This window comes from Uloborus diversus, chromosome 9 (assembly GCF_026930045.1).
Source record: "Uloborus diversus isolate 005 chromosome 9, Udiv.v.3.1, whole genome shotgun sequence".
NCBI classification, from domain to species: domain Eukaryota; kingdom Metazoa; phylum Arthropoda; class Arachnida; order Araneae; family Uloboridae; genus Uloborus; species Uloborus diversus.
Window position 1 is genome coordinate 118,604,953 of NC_072739.1, and position 22,426 is coordinate 118,627,378.

Genomic DNA, 22,426 nt, shown 5'->3' on the forward strand with positions numbered 1-22,426 from the left:
GATTTGCACAATCTCCGTGGCCAAGGCTATGATGGTGCTTCAACAATGCGAGGAGAGTTCCGCAGAGTTCAAGCCATAATGAAGCAAACTTACCCAAAGGCTTTATACACGCATTGCGCGTCCCATTCTTCAAATTTATGTTTATCTGACGGTTGCAAAAGTCGAGATATTCGGAATATGTTCGTAATTTTGAAAGAAATATGCATTTTTTTCAAATCATCAAGTAAACGATCAGAAATTTTAAAGAAGTGGATTAAAAGGAAAAATCCTGAAACAAATGTTACAAAATTGAAGAGAATGTGTGAGACGCGATGGGTCGTGAGACACGAAGCAATCGTATTGTTCAAGGAGAATGTGTGCGCAGTCGTCTCTGCTTTAGAAGAAATTGGAGAGGAATCTTCAACAAAAGATAGCAGCAAAGCACAGAGTCTACTTAATAATGTGTGAAATTTTAGTTTTTTATTATCCTTGTTTGTAGCCTCCAAACTTCTTTCTTATACGTATAATCTCTCAGAATACTTGCAGTTGAAAAATCTAGACCTAGTTAATTCTCTAGACATGGTTGCTAGCGTTAGCAATCTGTTACAGAAAATGAGAGAAGATGCAGAAATGAGATTTAAAAATATTTTTGAAGAAGTACAAAGTTTTGTTGAAGATTTAAACGTGGCTGAAAGCATTCCAAGACTTCGCAACTCGCAACTATACAGAAAAAATGTGCCTTACACGACGACAGAGGAGTATTTCAGGAGAGCCGTATTCATTCCATTCTTAGACGACATCATCCTTTCCCTGGACGAGCGGTTTTTGTCTCACCAGGAAATTTTGAAAGCGTTTAAAAATATAATTCCACAGAATGTACACAAAGAAAACTTTTCATCAATTGAAAGTTTGATTAAGCTGTACCAGAGCGATATGTCTGGTTATCAAGAAGTTATAGAAGCAGAGTTTGAGCTTTGGAAAAAAAAGTGGTGCGCCATCGATCCATCCCTTAGACCTTCTTCGGGAATCGACGCAATCGCTAAGTGCCCAAAAGATATGTTTCCAAACATTTATACTCTTTTAAAAATTCTGTGCATCTTACCAGTGACAATTGCAACAGCTGAACGAAGTTTTTCGACTTGGCGTTCATTAAAAACATACTTAAGGAACTCTATTAGTGAAACAAGACTAAACGGACTTACACTCTCTCCATACACAGGGATATAAACATTTCCGACGACTTAATTTTAGATGAATTTTCGAAAAAATCTAGGAAGCTGGATCTAATATTGTAACATGTAAGTTTTAGATGTTTTTTTATCATTATAAAAATCTTCAGAATTCATTATAGCACATGTAACAATAATTATAATAAAGAACAGTTTTTTTTTTATGATGTATTTTTGAAATCTTACATTCGTATTGATATCAGAAAAGCGATACATGGACTTTTCTTAGCTACAGTTCATAAGTATCCCCCCCAGCTCAAAGACTTTCCGAGCTCAGCCCCCCCCCCCAAACTGATTTGTCTGCGTACGCCGCTGATTTATTAATTTTGAATTTTACTATGAAAAAAAATTAAAATAAAAAAACAGGAATTTTTTAAAACCTTGAAGGTAGTTTGAGATAAAGAGCTGAAAATTTGGTTAAATTATTTTTATTCGACACCAAAACGATCTCCCAAGTGCGAGTCATAAAAGCCACAAGGGCAGATTTAACGTGGAAACCTGTCTATGGCCTTTCATGAAAATCGGCCAAACGGTCTAGGCGCTAATGTGCGTCACAGAGATCCAGATAGCGGGACCATCAGCTTTATTATTAGTAAAGAAGAGTCAACTGCCTCATTCATGTCGGAGCTGGAGTATATTTTTCAATATTGTTACAAATTTTGTAAATGGTTATTATTTTTATGTTTTTTGCATGATTAATATGTTCTAATTTTGCTTACATTGGCGTTTATTCGGTTAATTTTCATTCAAAGCTACAGTAGTTATAATGCCTTACCTGTTAGCAACTTGACAAGCTTTTTGTGTATTTTAACACTGAAGTCTGTGTGGGCTTGACTAGAAATAAATAAGATATTGCCAAGTTGGCATCATTTTGGGGAACTTATTTTTAGAGCTAAATTTGGCGACTTTTTGACCCTTATAGATCATTTTATATCTTCTTAGAAACTACTAGTGCTTTCCAATGCAAGATCATAAATTGCGCTGGTCCTCAAAGCAGAATACTACAAAGTTTGTGACGTACATCGCAAAAGAGATGCCTGAGCTGCAGAACAATTCTGTTCAAATGAGAGAGGAAAACTCAGACAAATTTTCTGCAGAAATTCTAAGAAAATCTGTAATGCAAAATCCCGAAAGTAACCCCCCTATCGATTATAGCCCCCTCTTTTTTGTGGATAGTGTAATCATTTCAAAATCCTGAATATATTCCTCCTCCCCCTTTTCACCTGAAATTTTTTTTCCAATCATCTTTATTTGCCACTCCCTCCAAAAACAAAAAGGATACAGTGAAACCTGTGTAAGTTGACCACTTGCGGTGCAGTACTTTGGTGGTCAACTGGTGGTCAACTTATAAAGGGTGGTACTGATTTTTTTTTTTTGTCACTTCTTGCATCATGCATTCATTTTTTGACAAATTCACACTTACTCTCTCTATTCAACTAACTTTCATTGTTTAACATTACTTTGAAAGAATAACAAAAAATGTTATTCAAATATTTTTGTTTTTTACTAAATTAGACACTGTAGTTTTAAAAATTCCATATGTGTCAGCTAATTTTTTCTTGCTTTCCGCTTTTTCAATTAATTTTAATATTTCATATTTTTTATCAACCTCAAGTTCAACCAACTTTCTTTTGAAGCCATTTTATGTAAAACTTATAACACAAAGAGCAAAAAGCTGGACTCTCATAATTCATAAAGGCTGTTGAAAATGAAAATGTTCTATCTCTTAATCCCTTGCACCAGAAATAAATAACTTTACTCTTAAGCACAATTCCAGTGTTGCCACAAAATACTGCAAGTGGAAGAAAAGACTTAGTACTTTTCTACTGATGCCTGTTTTAATTGAACAGAGTACAAAAGGCCATCTCAAATAGAACAAAAGAAAAACAGCTTAAAACACTATGTCATGCTTGAAAACGTTCGACCGAGAAATGCGGAGCAAGATAACTTTTTTGCGGAGCTACGGAGTAAAGCCATTTTAGCGGAGCAGTTGGCAATCCTGCATCAAAGCATTATTCTTTAAAAAAAGAAAAGAAAGCAAAGAAAACACAATGATTTGAACAAAAAAGAAAAAAAAGTCTCCATGGTTTATTCCTTTTAAAATGTCTAGACTCCTTTTGATGCAAGGGCGCCTTTTTTTTTCATATATGTTACAAAATAAAATTTATATGCTTGTACTGCTTTTTATTCATTTTGGAAGGAGCATCTTGTGAAAATGAACAATCTTCAACACAACGCCATTTTAAAAATGTTGCGCCATTTTGGAAATGAGTTGCTTAAAAAGTAGCAAGAAACTTAAAAATAACCTTTTTTAAAGGGGAAATAAAATAATTGAACAAGTTTACGATCATCAGAAATGGATATTTTACTAAATCAAATAAGAAATTTGTGTTTACGTTTGCGAACTTTGTAAAGCTCAGTTTTCTAAATTACGATCTTCGTACAAATTTGCGGCTGTGATTGCAGCTTCTGCTGCTATTCTGAAACAAAAACATTAAAATTTTGCTTCTTTTACTGTAACCTTATTAGATTCAGTACGTGATGAATTTTCAAGCGATAGTTATAGGGGTTTTGCCAACTTAAGGTGAAAAAAACCTATCTTTTGAAAAAAAAATATCTCTCCGAAAATTTCGTGTCTTGCTTGAGATTTCAATCCCTTTGCATCCTGAATATTTTTCAATTATGCTTGAAGATTTTGAGGTATTTTATTGTATATGCTGTAACTCAACTCATTTAATATATAGTAGAAGACCGTTATAATGCACACCTTGGGACAAGAGCTTTTGCGTTATACAGATTTTTGCATTATATAGATCATTTCACAAATTTTGAAACTAATATTCACAATATATCTATATATTAGCACTTCAGAATGAGTTTTATCTGCAATGAGTATTAAAGCACTAACATTACCATTAGTTATTCACAAATAAATGTGTTTCACAATCAAAAGAAAGTGAATTATCCTGCACTTCTGCTAGCTTCATTGTTTGCGTAACAGCTGCATTTTTAAGAGCCATCTGGTATTTTCTGTTTACTGTGAGTACTAATTTTCATCTAAAAGCTTTGAATAAAGATGGAAAAAAGAAAAATGTTTCAAAATTTAATTTGCCTAACAATTTTTATGTTTGCAAAGCAAAACAGAGGGATTTTTTAAACTTAAAAACCTATTGTTTCACTTCTGAAAAGTTGTGTGGTTTATAGAGAATTGCGTTATATAGGTCGGCGTTATAAAGATATTCTACTGTAACATTTCAGTAATTCATTCTTTTATTAACATCATTTTAACTGTTCATTCATACTATGTAAAATTAACCAAAAAAAAAAAAAAAATCTAGTTTGACACTCAGACAAGGATTTTAATAAAACTTAACATGTTTGCAATTTCTATGCATTTGGAGAGTCTTACACGGTTTAGATTTTACAGCCTGTTCAAATTTTAGGGATTTTATAGTTTTAATGATCAACTAATTTTATAATCTTTCTATGTGTACAACGGTAGAAGTACAGCTCATATTCAAAATATTAGAATAATGACATTTTTTGTTCAAATTGAAAGTATTGTTTGGTAAAGCAATACCTTTTAAGGCAAACATGCAAACAACGATTTTGTTAAGGACTTATTGTTGATTAAACTTATTCATTTGGGTAAAAAACTGGCTGACCGGAAGGAAACAAAGGGTAGTTGTAAGGGGAAATTATTCTAATTGGAGTGAGGTTTTAAGTGGGGTTCCTCAAGGATCAGTGTTAGGGCCTGTTTTGTTCATTGTTTTTATGAACGATATTCACAAAAATAATTCAGGGAACATGAATTGTTTTGCTGATGATGTCAAAGTTATGGGTACTGTAGAAAATGAAGAACAAGCAAAACAGCTGCAAGAGGATCTAGATCATATTACGGAGTGGGCTGATAAATGAGGGTATGGCTGTTAATGTTGGGAAATTTCAAGTGCTACATTTAGGGCATGGAAATAAGTGTACAAGTTATTATTTGCAAGGTTCAGTCATTAGTCAGGCAGACAAAGATACTGATCTAGGGGTCTTAATAAGTCAGGATTTAAAGTTTAGCCAACAGTGCAGCATTGTTAGTAACAAGGCCAATAAGATGCTTGGGTTTATCAATAGATCTATTTCAAACAAATCTAAAGAAGTTCTTCTGCCCTTATATAGAAGTTTGGTAAGACCTCATTTGGAGTATGCTGTTCAGTTTTGGTCTCCTTATCTTAAGAAAGACATTAACGTATTGAAAGGGTTCAAAGACGGGCTACAAGGTTAATAAATGGACTTTCTCACTTCGACTATGATTCCAGGCTTAGAAGGCTAAAATGTACAGTCTTGAGCAAAGAAGAGACCGAGGAGACATGATTCAGTTGTTTAAATTTATTAAAATGAAATATTACGAGGCTGAAGTTTAGCACTGAAAACAGGACAAGGGGTCATTGTTTTAAGCTATTTAAATCTCAGGCTAACATGGATGTTAGGAAAAATTATTATTGTAGCCGGGTAATGGAACCTTGGAACAGTTTACCAGAAGAGATGGTAATGAGCAAGGGAGTAGATAGTTTTAAGAGGGCCATTAATCTTCACTGGGGATTGTAAATTGACTAGGACCAGTCTAGCTGGGCCCAGAGTCTGTTGCTGGTCGTCCCTTTTGTATTTGTATTAAAGATTAGAATATTTATTCAAGTGGTTCAAAATATTAGAATATTTCACATTTATGTTCCATTAATTATCACCAATTTGTAACTGGTGGCATCATTAATTAAATGCAGACTATTTTCTTTAAAATTAGTATTCTTAGTATTCTTTTTGTAGAATGTTTGCTTATTCGTCGTGAAATAGGCCATGTGAGTGATATTCTGAATCTTCGTATCGAATCGTCATATTGCGGATTTGTAACGGCATGGTATAAGTCAATGTGATATTGCGAATTATTTACATTGTTCGCAAACAAATGTTAGTAAAATGCTAACACAATATTCAAAATAATCTCCAGAATGACGGCCGAAAACCAAAAACATTTGCTAGAGATGGGAAGAAACTGAAGCGTAGAGTTAAGAAAAACGTAGTCTATGTTATGGTTCCTTTTAGGTAGAGACGTACTGAGTACTCGGTAACTACTCGGTACTCGACCAAATTCTGATCAGATTCTCAGCCAATACCGAGTGGTTGCAAAAAATTGAATATTCAAGACAGATACTAAAATTTATAAAAAAAAGAGCAAGCGTTATATTCTGCAATCATTTGCAATTAAAATCAAATTTAAATTTTGAGAATAATGAAGTTTGTAATGCTTCAATGTAATAAATCTTTATTTTAATGTCCCCAAAGTTAACAAAACTTATTTATTAAAAATTATGCAAAAAGGTAAGTATAAAAAATATGGAATTTTTATATTAAAAATGGATTTTTGCTATAAACAAAAATTAGTTATAAAAAATATAAAAATACCTTTGCTTAAAAAATAAAAGGAAATAAGACAACTTTAAAAGCACAGTGCAGGAACACTACAGACATGTGTTTTGGCGTTACAAGGAATTCCTTTTTCAATGCACAAAATGGGAGCTCGTGGATTTAAAGGCATCCGACAAGAGTCGGATTTTTTTGTCGAATGTCTTTACATTCTTTAGCTCACATGTTATGCACTGAAAAAGACGTTCCTTGTAACGGGGGGGGGGGGGGGGGGGGGGAGCAGAAACACGTGGTGTGCAGTGTTCCTGCACATTTGTTTTATCTGCTTTTAAAAATTATTTATGTTTGGCGAACTGGAACTATTATTGATTGGTATACAGTGAAACCCCTCCTAACAGAAACCCCTCTTATGCGGACAATTTTTAATTCCCCCAGTTCCAATGCAAAACCCCTATTCTGCGAATACCTCTGTATTGCAGACAAAATAAAAATTGTCCTGTTAAGTGTCCGCATTAGAGGGATTTTACTGTAATTTTTTTTAATTTCAACTTGATTAATCATGCCTTTTATTTATTTCTAATTTTAAAAATAATTTTTTTGTAAAATTTTTGGCAAAAACAAAATTGTTTATATTTGGTTTGTACTATTTATATTTGTATATAATTCGTAATTAAATTTCAGCAGGAATTTAGTTTTAAAAACTATTATATGGACAAGGAGGTCTATATTACTATTCCAATAAGTTCAAAAATCATCACGTGTGTCAGTGGTTCTTCTTAAAACATAATTGGTACTTGGTAACTCGGCCGAGTAGTAAAAGGCCGAGTACTCGGCTACTCGGCCAAAGTGCTACTCGGTACGTCTCTACTTTTAGGGAACCTATGCTGGCTGGAAAATGTAATGGGTTATTGATCATTCAACCATTATAATACTAGACTTTACTATTCTAATTGCTACATTTACTGTATACATAATACTATATACGAGGCAGAGTATGTCGCCAATGCGCACATCTCCGGATTTTTTCCGATCTGCTCTATTCTGAGAGGATATTTTTCCCCAGTGACGTCAGTGGCTTCTGACGTCACTACGATTACAATAGCGGAGTTCAATTAGTTTGATACACCACAGTCTATTTGGACAAATATTGATCCGAATGTTTGCAAACACCTTGTATATAGTAGTCGGATCATTTGTACGCTGTTATTAACGGTAAAGGGGATGCTACAAAATATTAACTACCATTTACTTTATATTCATAAGGTAATATTTTTAAATAAAATAAAATATTGTAATATTTTGAACCAATCTAAATTTTATTCTAATATTTTGATGTGTTTCAGAAAGCTATTGTAATACCTGATTCATTGGTATTTTATGTTTTGTAAATGTTAAAATATATCTAAACATTCCTGTTTTCATTTATAAGCAGTTTAATTGCATTTTCTTCGTGTCAAAAATGAAAAAAATGGAAAATGATTTCTTTCTTAATACGTTTTCTCAATTATTCTACTATTTTGAACATGAGCTGTGCTTGCAGAACAATTTTGGGCAAATGATTTTGCATCATTGATGAACATCACTAGGTATTTTGTTTTAGGGGGGGGGGCGGTCATAGTAAGATAAAAATATAAAGTAGGGAGAAATGGGGTACGTTGGATCGTGGGGCACGTAACTTAAGTGGTCCTCTTGTGAAATTGGAAAATACGTTTCTCATCCTCATCATTTTACTATTTTAAATCCTGCAAAATGGCTGCTGGAAAGTTTTTGAATGTAGGACTATTGGTTGAAGATAAAATTTGAAACTTTAAGTTTGTAGATGAAAATAAAAGTCGGAATTGCTGTTCATTTCAAGATCCCATCCACTACTCTCCAGAACAATAAAAAAAAAACTATCAGGTTGGTGAGAGAAACTGATTAAAAAAAAAATTGTTGAAAAATATGTAAGTTTGGAAGTCTGCTTATTCAGAAGCAGCTAACAATCCAGTAAAACAATATTTAGGAACCAGTCAAAATTGAATGCTAGATATTAAGGTTGGGTGATGTAGAAATTTCTACATTGTGATGCATTGCCAACCTTATATCATGATGCTATGATGCATCACGATGTACCATTTTTTTGTTTTTGTTTTAAGAGCTGTAATGAAAACTACTTGTTTAAATTATGCAAAATATATTCAAGATGAAAAAATATAAATAATGCAAACAAATTCTAGCACCAGTTGGAAATTGTCAAAAAAAACCTAACATTGAAATTGCAAAATAGCAATAAATATTACAGACATGTGTTTTGAGATTACAAATACAAAAGTGACGACCAGCAACAGGCTCTGGGCCCAGCTAGACTGGTCCTAGTCAATTTGCAATCCCCAGTGAAGATCAATGGCCCTCTTAAAACTATCTACTCCCTTGCTCATTACCACGTCTTCCGGTAAACTGTTCCAAGGTTCCACTACCCTGCTATAATAATTTTTCCTAATATCCATGTTAGCCTGAGATTTAAATAGCTTAAAACAATGACCCCTTGTCCTGTTTTCAGTGCTTAACTTCAGCCCCGTAACATCTTTCATTTTAATAAATTTAAACTGAATCATATCCCCTCGGTCTCTTCTTTGCTTAAGACTGTACATTTTTAACCTTCTAAGCCTGGAATCATAGTCTAAGTGAGAAAGTCCATTTATTAGCCTTGTAGCTCGCCTTTGAACCCTTTCTAATACATTGTCTTTCTTAAGATAAGGAGACCAAAACTGAACAGCCTACTCCAAATGAGGTCTTACCAAACTTCTATATAAGGGCAGAAGAACTTCTTTAGATTTGTTTGAAATAGATCTATTGATAAACCCAATCATCTTATTGGCCTTGTTACTAGCAATGCTGCGCTGTTGGCTAAACTTTAAATCCTGACTTATTAAGACCCCCAGATCAGTAACTTTGTCTGCCTGATTAATGACTGAACCTTGCAAATAATAACTTGTACACTTATTTCCATTCCCTAAATGTAGCACTTGACATTTCCCAACATTAACAGCCATACCCCATTTATCAGCCCACTCCGTAATATGATCTAGATCCTCTTGCAGCTGTTTTGCTTGTTCTTCATTATCTACAGTCCCCATAACTTTGACATCATCAGCAAAACAGTTCATGTTCCCAGAAATATTTTTGTGATTATCGTTCATAAAAACAATGAAAAAAACAGGCCCTAACACTGATCCTTGAGGAACCCTGCTTAAAACCTCACTCCAATTAGAGTAATTTCCCCTTACAACTACCCTTTGTTTCCTTCCGGTCAGCCAGTTTTTTACCCAAATGAAAGTTTTCCCTCCTATTCCTATATCAGCTAATTTGCTAAGTAGAGCAACATGCAGTACCTTATTGAAAGCTTTTTGAAAATCAATGTAAACAACATCTACAGGCTTCGTATTGTCCAAAGCCATAGTAACTTTGTCATAGAAATGTAATAAATTAGTTGCACAAGATTTGCCTTTCCTGAAACCGTACTGAAATCTAGTCAATAGATTATTAGTCTCTAGAAAATTTACTATCTTAATTTTTATCAATGTTTCAAAAATTTTGCAAACCACCGAAGTTACTCACAGGTCTATAATTTCCCGCACTCCCTTTATACCCTTTCTTGAAGAGCGGTGTAATGTTAGCCAGCTTCCAGTCCTCTGGCACTGTCCCCGAGTTATAAGAAGCATTGAAAATATTTACGATTACATCTGCTAATTCCTCCGCACATTCAACTAAAATTTTTGGATAAATATTATCAGGTCCCGGAGCCCTCTTTAATTTTTTTCAAATGAAGTAAAACATCATCCCTGGAAAATACAAAGTCCTCAAGCTGTACTATAGCTTGTGTCTTGTTGGTGTCAACTGTTGAGATACAGTTATCGTTAAAAACACTCGAAAAAAAGTTATTAAGAACATTAGCAATATCACTATCGTCCTGAATTAAAATTCCATGCTCATCAACCAGTGGCCCAATATGACTATTTCGAACTTTCCCCGAATTAGCGTATGCAAAAAACCTCTTGGGATTCCTGTTTATGTTATCTGCCAGTCTTTGCTCCAGCTCTCTTTTCTGAATCCGTACCAAATACTTAAATTTACTCCTTGCCTTACAATATTGGAGCCTGTCTGCACTGAGACCAGTTTCTCTAAACCTATGAAAAGCAGCTTGCTTGTAATTTAGAGCGTCATTCGTTTCCCTGGAGAACCACATTGGCCAAATTTTAGTGTTGACACCCTTTCTCCTAAAAGGAACATGATCCCCAACCGTTTTGGCTAGCTTTTCCTTCAACTCTGCCCACTGAAGATTCACATTGCTATTGTCCAATCCAGAAGAAAAAACTGCTTTCAAACTCTGCCTAAGTGCCACAAAATCAGTATTTCTGAAATTGGGTACAAACCTAAAATTCTCTACTTTGTGCATATCAAATTTAATCCCAAACCTAATACTGTTGTGGTCACTGTCTCCAATGTGTTCCCCTACACATAACCCCTGAACAGAACCTTCCATATCACAGAACAAGACAATGAACTTGTTTTTTCAATGCAGAAAAATGTTAACTTATGAAAGCAAGCATCGTCTTGCAATTAAGAAGGGGTGACTTGAATAACCAAAATTCGTGCATGCAATCTTTGTTGCTATATTGTGATTTTAAGTATTGCTTTCTTTTTTTTTTCTTGTTTAGTGATTATATGATAAATTTTGTTTATCAATGTATTTTCCCCTAAGAGCTTGAAAAAAATTGCATTTACTGCACAGAGGCAAAGTTATCCAACAACTTTTACTGAAACTGAGCATTCACCCTCGCTGTAATGAATCAAATGCACTGATACAATGGCAAACGTTAACGAAGGCTCAATGCAAGTTAAATTGGATACAGCAAAACACATGTCCAATAGACATCGTTTTTGCCAAACTTCGCAGTTGTTGAGCAAAAACCAAGCATAAGAAAAGAAAAATCTACTTCAGAAATGTTGAAGTAAAACTTGCTAATCATAATTCAAAGTGCTCTAATCGTACATATGTAAGTATATATAGTGTGTGTGTATTTGTGAGAGTTACTAGTAAAATGTTTTCAAAACCTTGATAACTTGATTTCTTGATTTTTTTTCGTCCTAAGAGATTTGAGATATCGTGGTTGTTGTACTGTAGTCTTATTTTTTCATTTTTTAGGAATAAAAGGAGGAAAAAGTTTTTTTTGTTCGGATGTATTCAATACCTAAATAAAAGGGTTTTCAATATCCTGTAGAATATATCCTGCTAATTTTCAATGAATTCTGAAATTTCTTGAAGTAAATTACGCAAATATCAACTTCCCAGGTTGACAGCTCTGTGTGGACTCTCTGCAGGGCCCAGTGACTTGTAAATTGGTTCATGTTGGCACGTGAGGGATGTTGGTATTTTTTCTTTTGAGTGCAATACATTTTTTAAAAAAAGTATTTCTTGATTAATTGTATACATGCTTGGCCATGTATGTAAAAGAGAGGAAGCACATGTCAGATTTTTATATTCCCTGCATATGTCAGGCAATATAAATTTCCTGCTCTGGTCAACAGTACTTTTCGATAAGTTTCAGTGATAAAGGTTTAAATTTTCAATAGAAGCAATAAAGTTAGTGAATCTCTATATTTATTTATTGTCTTGATCAAATGGTTTAAGATCTCAAAATCATTTTATCACTATTTTGTAAGCACTTTCTCTGTCCTATTTATGTGTAAGTTGATGCCCCTTTGCCCTCTTACAACACCTAAATGTTGGTAAATGCTTTTGAGTTATGCAATAAATTAATTTGAATGAAACGTTTATTATTTAGAGACTTGTCATTGAATATTTCAGCTAAATAAAAGTCAAAAACTAAAATAACTTTAACTCTTGAGCAATTTCAACTTCATGCTCTCGAGCAGTTTTAAAATTAATCTGCTTATTACTTGAAAATCTTTTCTATATTTCATCGTATTTCTACGATTTCATTTAAAATCAAATTTTAATTATAGGTCATTTTGGATGAAGAAATTATCACTACTGATGAGGAAGCACATGAAGATGTTCAAAAAATCACGAAAAAAAAAGGTTTTTATCATCTCTGTTATTGTGGTGAAATTTTCAAATGTGCAAATTTACTTCCAGTAAACTGAAAAGATTAAAAAAATTGTTTGTGATTCAAGTAGATCTAAGAGTTTGCAGTAAGTGAACGCAATAACCGGTAATATTTCATAATAACTAGTTAAAAATATTTGAGGCTAACTTTTGATCAGATTATACCTAAAAAAAGATAATAACTATTTAAGAAGAAATAAAATCCTGATTAAAAGAAATATGTTTATAGATTTGCAAAATGAATGATATTTACTTTAGCGATGCAAAGAATAGTGATTTGGCCGAATACCAAATATTCGGCTATTCGGCCGCTGAATAGTTAACTTGTTTTTGTTGAAAACAAAACACAGGTTGCATTTAAAGCATAATTTTGTATGATTAATAATTCAAAATACATTAATGAATTTTGAACATTTTAAAAATGATTTGGAGTATTTTTTTAAAAAATGATAACATTGTCTAAACTTTAAACCTATTCGACTATAAAATTATTACAAAGAAACCTTAGCAACAGTTCTTATGTATGAGAGTCCTATATTTAAGCTTTAAAAGACATTTTTTCTACTACAGTCATAAAGTCATAAAGTTTCTCGAATTAAGAAAAAAAAGTTTAAATTACTGTAATGATTCAGCTCGGAATTGCACCATTTAACTTTCACCTAGACATTTACCAAAATTAGCTGTAACAAACCACCAAATTTCTCTATGAGAAAATTTAAATTCTAAAGTTATTCCAGTAGAAAAAAAAAGGTTAATCCTGATTCGTTTGGTGAAGGTACCATGAATGGCATTCTTGAGCAAAACTTGAAGAGTCAATTTTTCATCAATACAAGAGCGTGAAGACTAGCAATTTTTGATTATTATGATTCATACTAGCAATTTTTGATACCAGATACAAATCGCTCTTCTTCAACAAAATTCAAGTGAACACGGCAATAAATATAAAAAATAATAGCCCATTGAATAATATCAGCATGAATTTTGCAGAAGAGTCGAAAATATTTCTAGGATAATTGTTCTTTTAACTCTTTCAATCACAGAATTAATTTTAAGAGTGTAATTGACCAAATTGCAAGTCAACGACAAAGTGAAGCCTTGGCTGAAACCTCAGCTCTATGTGAAATAAGATAAATTGACTGTAATCTTTAATCGAACCATTATTTGAAAGGAAAGAGTGGTTTTTAAAGTGGTGAGAACTGAATTCTCAAGCCTATCCCAATTGGCCAGAAAGTACCTTTCTGAACCAGGAATTCACTACATGTATCAAATGCATTGAAGAACACTTTTTGTTTCAAAATCTGGTAAATTTTTATTTAAAGACATACGCATACGCAAAATGCGGAATTTTTTTTTTCTTTTCTGTATCACAATCTGTTTTAGTAAAGAAAAGAGAATTTATGATCTTTATAACTGTAAACAAGTTACCACGTTTAAGCCAGGGCTGAGGTAAAAAAACCCCATGCAATGCACTAGATAATGCATGTCTACTTATCAGTCTGGAATAGACATGCATTCTCTAGTGCATTGCATGGGGTTTTTTACTCAGCCCTGGCTTAAACGTGGTAACTTGTTTACAGTTATAAAGATCAAAAAATTCTCTTTATATATATATATATATATATATATATATATATATATATATATATATATATATATATATATATATATATATATATATATATTCAATGTTATGTAGGAAATCATAACATTAATGAATATTTCCACATTTTCAATTGTCGTATTTAATAAGAAAGAAAAAAAGATTTTGAAAAAAGTTCATTTATATTATACTGTTCATTTTTGTTTTATTCTGAGAGAGAAAACTAACCTTTGCTTCATGTATGATTTATGCTTCGATTTTATCTATTTAGATTCTTTATGTATTAGAATTAGTTTCATTAAAAGTATCAACCTTCCTAATATACCAGAGAAAGTCTTGTCTTTTGGCTTTATCTGAAAATTATGTATAGATGTATTTATGTGTTAGTAGATGGCCAAGATTTGTACTGACATTTTTGATCGCCATTCATTTATGAACACCCTTTAAAATGGAAATGCACTATAATATAACAAGATTTCAATCAAAATGCCCGGTAAATATGATAAGGAAAAATACAATTTTATAAAAATTTCAAAGCGTAGAAATAGAATTTTTTTTGCATAGTATTCGACCAAGGGGGGATTTATTTATGTGTCCTGAAATGTTTTTCATTTTTGTTTAAGTTCTGAAATTCAGAAATAATACGTTTAAATGAATATGAGATGTTTGTTTTTTTACTTAACATTGTGCTTCTTGACTATAGAATAATTTTAATACTTTGATAATTTTCAGAAGTAAAAAGAAATCATACCAAAAAAGAAAGAAGAGAAACAAGAGTTAAGACATATAAAACTGACAAACATGCTAAGTCCCATCACAGAGAAAGTAAAAGAAGAAGAGAAAGGCATTCTTCATATTCTTCAAATTATGATTCATCAAACTCGAATGATCATGATTTATCCATTCATGGTGATGACGAATTTGCAAACAATTTAAAGGATTATATCAAGGTTAGGCGAAGAGGTCAAGTGAAAAAATCAAAACCGAAAGGGAAAACACTTTCCGATTGCTTTCAATCAGGCAGTCCTCTTAAGACGGTAACTCATGAGGAGGTTGAAAGTGTACAGTCTACTGCAGAAAATTTTTCTGAGATCGAAAATGAAAAAGCATGCTCTGCTGCACAAAGTAAGGAAACAAAATTAAAAAAAAAATCTTGGAAAATTTTTATATCTGCGTATAATTTTTACTCACAAAGTGTTATGATTATTTATTTATTTATATTGTTATTGTTATTCTGATTTCAAAGCAGTTATTTCATTGTGATAAAATTTTTTGAAAATACCGTCTCTAAGATTTAATATTAATGGTTAAAGTTTAAAAATATATATATATTTTAACTTTGCTAAATATTTACTCTTTTGAATGGAAAAGGACTCAACATTATTCACTGCTTCGACCAAAAAATGTTTTCCTCTATGTGATTTCTTTCCTCTTCTTGGTATTCTTGAACAGTTACTATGTAAGTACTTTATTTAAGTTAAAAAGAAAAAAAAAATCGTAGCATGAACATCCCAACAAGAAATTCCGTCCATAACTAAATGAGCTTACTTCCCCGTTTACCAATATCAACTTTCTAGTATCTGATCAATTTTCTTAAAATTAGCTAAAATCACTAATTATTTCAAACATAACTTTTTAACATTTTAAATGTATTTTTAGAAATATAATATGTCTTGCTCATCTGAAGAGATAGATCGTAAAAAATAAACGAACAATTAAATTAGATACACCTTTTAAACAAAGCAGCTAATATTATGTTTTCCATTAAAAAAATTTTTTAATTACATACAAACAAAAAAATTATAATAATAATAATAAAAAATAAAAAGCTAATTAAAATAAATACATTCTTTAAAAAAAAATTATAATAATTTGTTTTTCCCCTGTTGCAAAAAAAAAAAAAAAAAAATAATTAAAAAATGAATAAATTTATTCCAAAAAATAAATAAAAAACAAAATGTCAGCTTAAAGAAATAATTTTCATTAGTAAAAAAAAAGTCTGTGCAGTTCTTTTTTTAGAAACATGAAGGGCTCCAAATTTTTCCACCAAAAACTGAATACATAAATTAAAAATTTAGATTGAAAATAAAAACAAATCTTATCATAAATAGTTATATCACTGTTAAAACCATGGCTGTTGAGTCAAACTCATTTTAAGGTCTAACGGCCCTATTCTCAATACCGTCACAGCACGGAGATGAAACTCGGCTCCCCAAAACCGAGAAGTAAGGGAAAACTAGTTTCGAACGCGGTGCGTATTCTTCAAGTCATTTCAAGCACAATTTAGGGGAGCCAAGTTTTAACTGAAGTAGAAATGAAACAGCTGTTACCATTGGGTAGAGTGACTCAAGTGACATCTTCTACCTGACTGCATTCCACATGGTAGTAAATTCGCGCGCTGAAGAATGATTGACACATAATAAGAATTGGGAGTAGCAAAATGGATCTATAGTTCATGCAATTTTTTTTTATTAGACTCAATTTGAAATTTAAGAACATCAATGCATTTTTTTAATGTTTCTGAAAAGTTTTTTCATCTTGTTATTAATTAAATGTTTTTTTGTTCATATTGTTATTAATCAAGATGAGATAAAAAGTAATTCAATAATATAGTCACGTTCTTGGCAAGGGTTTCATCTGGGCCGGGCTGTAATTTACGTAATCCGCCCCCCTCCCCCTCTTTCAAAAAGATGTTTTATGTAAATATTAAGTTTGTGCTATTTTTTAGAAACAGCAACTTATTTTTATTTTGGCGTTATAACTATAGTTGCAATTAAAAAACGAGTTTAGTTACGAATATTGAAAAACGAGTTTAATTACGAATAAATGCTATGTAAAATTTTCCCTAGACGCATATGTAACGTGCCCCGTCCAAGCGCAATATTGTGCTTTGTTTTTGTTGGCATTTAATGGATTAAATGTGCTTTAAGAACAAATCGGGGAAAACTTCAGAGAATTAATTAAGATTTTTTTTATTTTATTAACTTTAAAATCCACTTTGGGTGCAATTCCGGGGCAGACCGTTGTCCCCAGTGGCTCAGCCACGGGGGGGGGGGGGGGGGGTTAAAACCCCTCCTAGAACACAAGCACATTCATTTTCTCCGTTAAAATCAAGGAAAAAATGCAAAGTATTTGAGCTTTTCCAAGCGGAATAGGTTTCAACAAAATATCTTACAGCTTTTAATGATCGGGAAGCAGTCAGAAATTATTTTGCAATTCTTAAATATAAAATTTGTATTTCATGATGAGCACCCCACGTCCCACAGGTATAAGATAGCTAAAATAGTGTCAATAGAGCTCTACAGAGTATCATGGTCCCTCAGCACTTCCATCACTGCACAAATCTTTCTTAGGGACATCTAGAGAGAGGAAGCCTACCGCACCGGATTTTCTGAGGCTCTTAACCAATTCTCATCGAAATATCGAAACCGTTATTAGCTAGCATTTGACATTCATAAAGACCTGAATGTATTCGAGGAGGAGGTTTTAAATAATCTCGTGAAAAACATGCAAAAAATGAATATAAGATTAAAGAAAAACTAATAATAAATATTCTGTACTTTTGCCCACTTTCTTTGTTTTACAGTGATATCAATGCGAATTATTAATTGTTTTTAAGCAGTTACTTTGAATGAATAATTTCTAATCTGTAGAAATTCTTTGATATTGAATAATTACGCATTGTAAATGAATGGGAAAGAAAGCAACAATTTTCCATTTTGAAAACCCCTCCCAGAAAAAATTTCTGGCTGCGCCACTGGTTGTCCCCCACCCTCTAGACACACTACTGATTAATATATTAGTCTCTTTCTAATATTGAAAATCTGTCAGTCATAAATGTTTTTTTTTCTTGTGTGTAAGGTAAACATTTTTGAATAATATAGATAGAAGCTTAATATTTTCTACTATATTGTGTATGCATTTGAAAGAAAGAATTTAAAACATAGAAAAGAAAAATAATTTACAATAATATTAAAAACTTTTTACAATGTATTGGCTTTAGAACCCGATCCCCTCCCCCCTCCATCTGTTTCATTTCATGAAACATTTGTTAACATTTATTGTCTTTAAAATCCATAAACTTTAATACTTAATATAAACGACACAGGACAAATTCATAAACTGCATTTTGCCCTGCATTAGTTTTCCATGTGAAGAACTTATTTTTTCAGCAATACAGTCCTTTTTAAAAGTTGAAAAAATAATTTTATATTTTTATCATCCAAAAACTCAAGGGCACCCATATGGGGAGGGGGGCAAGTGGGAACTCAAGGGCCCCCCCCCCTTAGAAATTAGAACTTCCTTGCTTTAGTATTTTTTCTTTGCTAAAATGTAAAACATTTCTTTTCCAGCCATTATTGAATAGGTAAAAGATGTCAAATTTTATTCACTCTAAAATCTGTACTGAAATCGGTTTCCACGGGAAAATATCCTTCTAAAACATGTAGAAAATATCTGAGCCTCCCCCCCTCCCCTTAAAATTTTGCATATGGACGCCCATGTAAAAATTCTTTGTTTATCATTCACACCTTAATTTTTGCTATCACTTGTTTTTCAAAGCTCTTTCTCTTCCCCTATCTTGTAATTACATGCGTGTTTGTATGCAAAAATAAAGTCACATTCTAATTGCTTCTATATTTACATTCCCTAGCATAAAATCAAATGCTATTTCATCCATTGAGAATATTTTTCCACATTAATGTGTTCATGAAGCTAGTAATAGTAATTTCTTCTGCAATTAAAAATCTCCTGAACCGTTTTATTTATAATTATTTGAAACAAAGAAAATTTTAAATTCTTTTAGATATTATTGTGTTGCGCATTGAAATTTTGTGGAACATTCAGCTTCATTCTATCATTTTCTGTCTTGGAATGATTTATGTAATTCGGTCTCTCAATTGGACAGGATACCTTGCTATTTCAATAATTGATCTGAGTAAAAAAGTTGCAACAGGTACTACTGTTTAAGAAAAGTAATTGATTTTTCCAAGGGTGCCCCCCCTCCCTAAGAGCAAGGGTACACCCCTCCCTCTCGAACACTACAAAGACCCCCCAAATTGGATGACCCCTCTAAAAAAAGAAATTATTCCTTAATCACCCCCCCCCCCCCCCCGAAAAATTTCATGGCATATTCTGAGCCATGACCCCCAGCCGAGTTGAGCACTCCTGATTATTTTGCTTCAGACCATTTTTTCATTTTCCCCAAACTCATAAAAATGATGGTAAGTGCTATTTTGTCACATTTTTCACTAATTTAAAACAAAACTTTAGCAATTATTAAAGCTCCGTTATGACGTTATATGACTATAATTCAGGGAAGAATTTGTTTAAAAAACTATTAGCGATTTAAAAATTGTTTGACCAGCATTTTAAAATTGGAGTAATGCTGCATTAAAAAAAAATAAGTTTTCGTGTTCCAGAAATTATTTGATAAAGGATAATTTGTAATGGACGAAAGTGTTCTAAGATATTCTCTCAGAAGTGGCATCTAATCCCCCCCACCAAATAGTTATTTTTTCATGCAGTATTCTTTTGTAACGTTTTTGTTGTTAATTGAGGCGAAAGTTTAAAATACAAGAAAAACGGTGCGGCAGAAATAAATCAGATTTCAAAAAAAAAAAAATATTTTCTTGCCAATCACAACTTTTCCGCGCTACAATGACATGGAAATTTAAAAAAAATGATTTTTTTCGCACCATTCTGTAGAGCATTGCATTAATGTTTTCGGCCGTACTTTTTGATAACACCTATAACGAATGTTAATCCTGATTAAATTTTGTAATTAATCTTTGTTTCTATCAAGAATGTTTTATCAATAGTTTTTAGCATTTGCAAATCGCTCAAAATAATCCAAATGGCCGTCGTCCATTTTGTTTGCTCACAAAGGAATGATGGGAAGGAAATCTAGTTTTAAACCGTCGAAGTTCCGGTTACAAGCCGAGCTCTGGAAGTGGGCGTTCCGTCAAGGTTCCGTGACCGAGTTTAAAGCCAAACCGGGATGGAGAATAGAGTAGTTTTTCAGCTTCGAGGTTTAAGCCTCGGTCCGAGTTTTAACCGGAGTGGAGAATACCAGTGTTAGAGTTGGAGTCTGGAGTCGAAAGTTTTTAACTCAAAAACTTGGAGTTGGAATCGGTCATTTTCCCTCAAAGCCCACAACTCTGGCAGTGCTTGGAGTTGGACAGATTCCAAGAGTCGAAGTCCGACTAATTTTCAGGTACAGCATTTAAAGTCGAAGGCCCTAAAATTCTAGTAGTCGGGAGTGGGTCATAAAGAGCTCTTTCCAACAAAATTTGTTTGAAGCAAGTTCAGGATCTATATTAACTTTTAGTTTCTCCGTAGGCGCTAATATTAAGGGATTTGAACTGTTCAAAATTGTTCAAATCAAAAAGATATTTTCTATACATGGGTTCTTCATCAAAAGGTTTTTGTGACAAAGTTTGTTCGCCCCTAAGTTTGGGATTTATATTTGCCTTGAATTTCCCCATAAGCGCTAATGAACAAAATTGAACAAAAATAGTTCACATCAAATAATGAACTATGGGAATGAGGTGTCCTTGTCGAGATCTTTCAAACAAAAAAAATTTGTTTGAATTGGATTATTCATTCATAAGTTATTTGTGGGGAACAGACAGACAGACCAACAGACACATTTTCCCCATCTAAATTTCCTACTTCCAAATTTTTAATTTTTCAATATTTATTTTATTGTTTTTTACCTTTTTTTTAAAGCGATATTTTTAAGGTGCATTAAGCCTTTTTTCATGCTTTTTTCTTCTTTTTCTGACTTTAACTGGGAAAGTAGGCTAAAAAGGGGAAGCAGCATTCACATGAATTTTTTCCAAGGTAAGATTTCTATGTCTAATGTTTACTGCTTTTATCCTCATGACTTATCACCTCCAACCCCAGAATGCTTTGATAAACAAAACCATACAGATTAAAATTAAAGTTATTTAAAAATGTAAAACTAAACACTTTTTGTTTTCCAGTGCTTTTTAGTGAGAATTAACCTAAAAAAGGTCTTTTAGTGAGAATTGATGATCATTTCTATAATTTCAAACGTCTGTCTCTTGTAGACCAATTTGATTAACGGAATGAATTTTGCAGATTGTAAACATCACATTAGAAGTCTTCCCTTGGAAAAATTCATTTGAATGCTGCTTCCCATTTTAAGTTATGAGCTGTCAAACAAGATGACTTTTGAAAAGTTTTGAAGCTTAAATGGTTGTATTTCAGAAACAAAGTGAAAAAAAAGTCCAATATTTTTGAAGAGCATGTTTGTACAGTTGACTATTGTTGCAATGCGATTCGACTTACGCGAAATGGCTGTAATACATGTTCTTCAGGAGCAACGAATTTTAGAGCTGAAGCGAATTTCTCGCTCTCAACACGAAAATATTTGGAAAGTTATCGTGATGATAAGTTTCAGCTTTGTTATTGACTATTAAACACTGACTTCGAAAATGTACAGTGAATACCTGTTTAAGTTGACCACTTGCAGTGCGCTACTTAAGTAGTGATCAACTTACAGAGGTTGATTTACCTGATAAGGGCTAATTCCGTGCCTGAAAAAAGCGGTCAACTTAGACAGGTGGTCAACTTACAAGGGTTTTACTGTAGTTTCATCCCTTTAGCATGACTTGACTTTTGCACAAGTTCCCACACACCACTCTATAAACTGCTATATATAGCTTTGTTAGTCTTAATAGATCACCACTCCTCATTTTCCATTTATTTATTCTAAATATGAAAGGTTATAAAATATTGTGGCATCTAAGCTATCTACTTCATCTAAAGTTTGAAGATGGAAGCAAAAAACAAAAGTTTGAAAGATTCTTGATACGCTTGAGTAACTAGAAAGTAAGTTGAAGATAAGCACAATTAGGTATGAGTGAATCTTTCATACGTACAATTAAAAGTCAAAAGAAGGCAATCCGTTTAAGTCCAGACCTTAGTTTTAATATGAAGTTCACATAGTAGTGTTTTAAAGCAAAACAGTATGAAACTGGAATCTGCTCATGTATTGTTGATTATAGAGACTCTGAAAAAAGGGTTTTACCATAGATGTAAATGTTATAAAAGTAAATGTGAAGCTACTGT

The 22,426-nt window shown here is 32.6% G+C and overlaps 1 protein-coding gene across 1 annotated transcript in view; it reads left to right on the plus strand.

Moving 5' to 3' along the window:
- The window catches only part of LOC129229865 (uncharacterized), a 255,772-nt gene that overhangs the window by 63,248 nt on the left and 170,098 nt on the right, over window positions 1–22,426 (plus strand). The window contains exons 4-5 of the mRNA XM_054864242.1: window positions 12,627–12,702; window positions 15,062–15,454. Coding sequence (XP_054720217.1) covers window positions 12,627–12,702; window positions 15,062–15,454 — 469 coding nt within the window. The remainder of the gene's footprint in view (window positions 1–12,626; window positions 12,703–15,061; window positions 15,455–22,426) is intronic.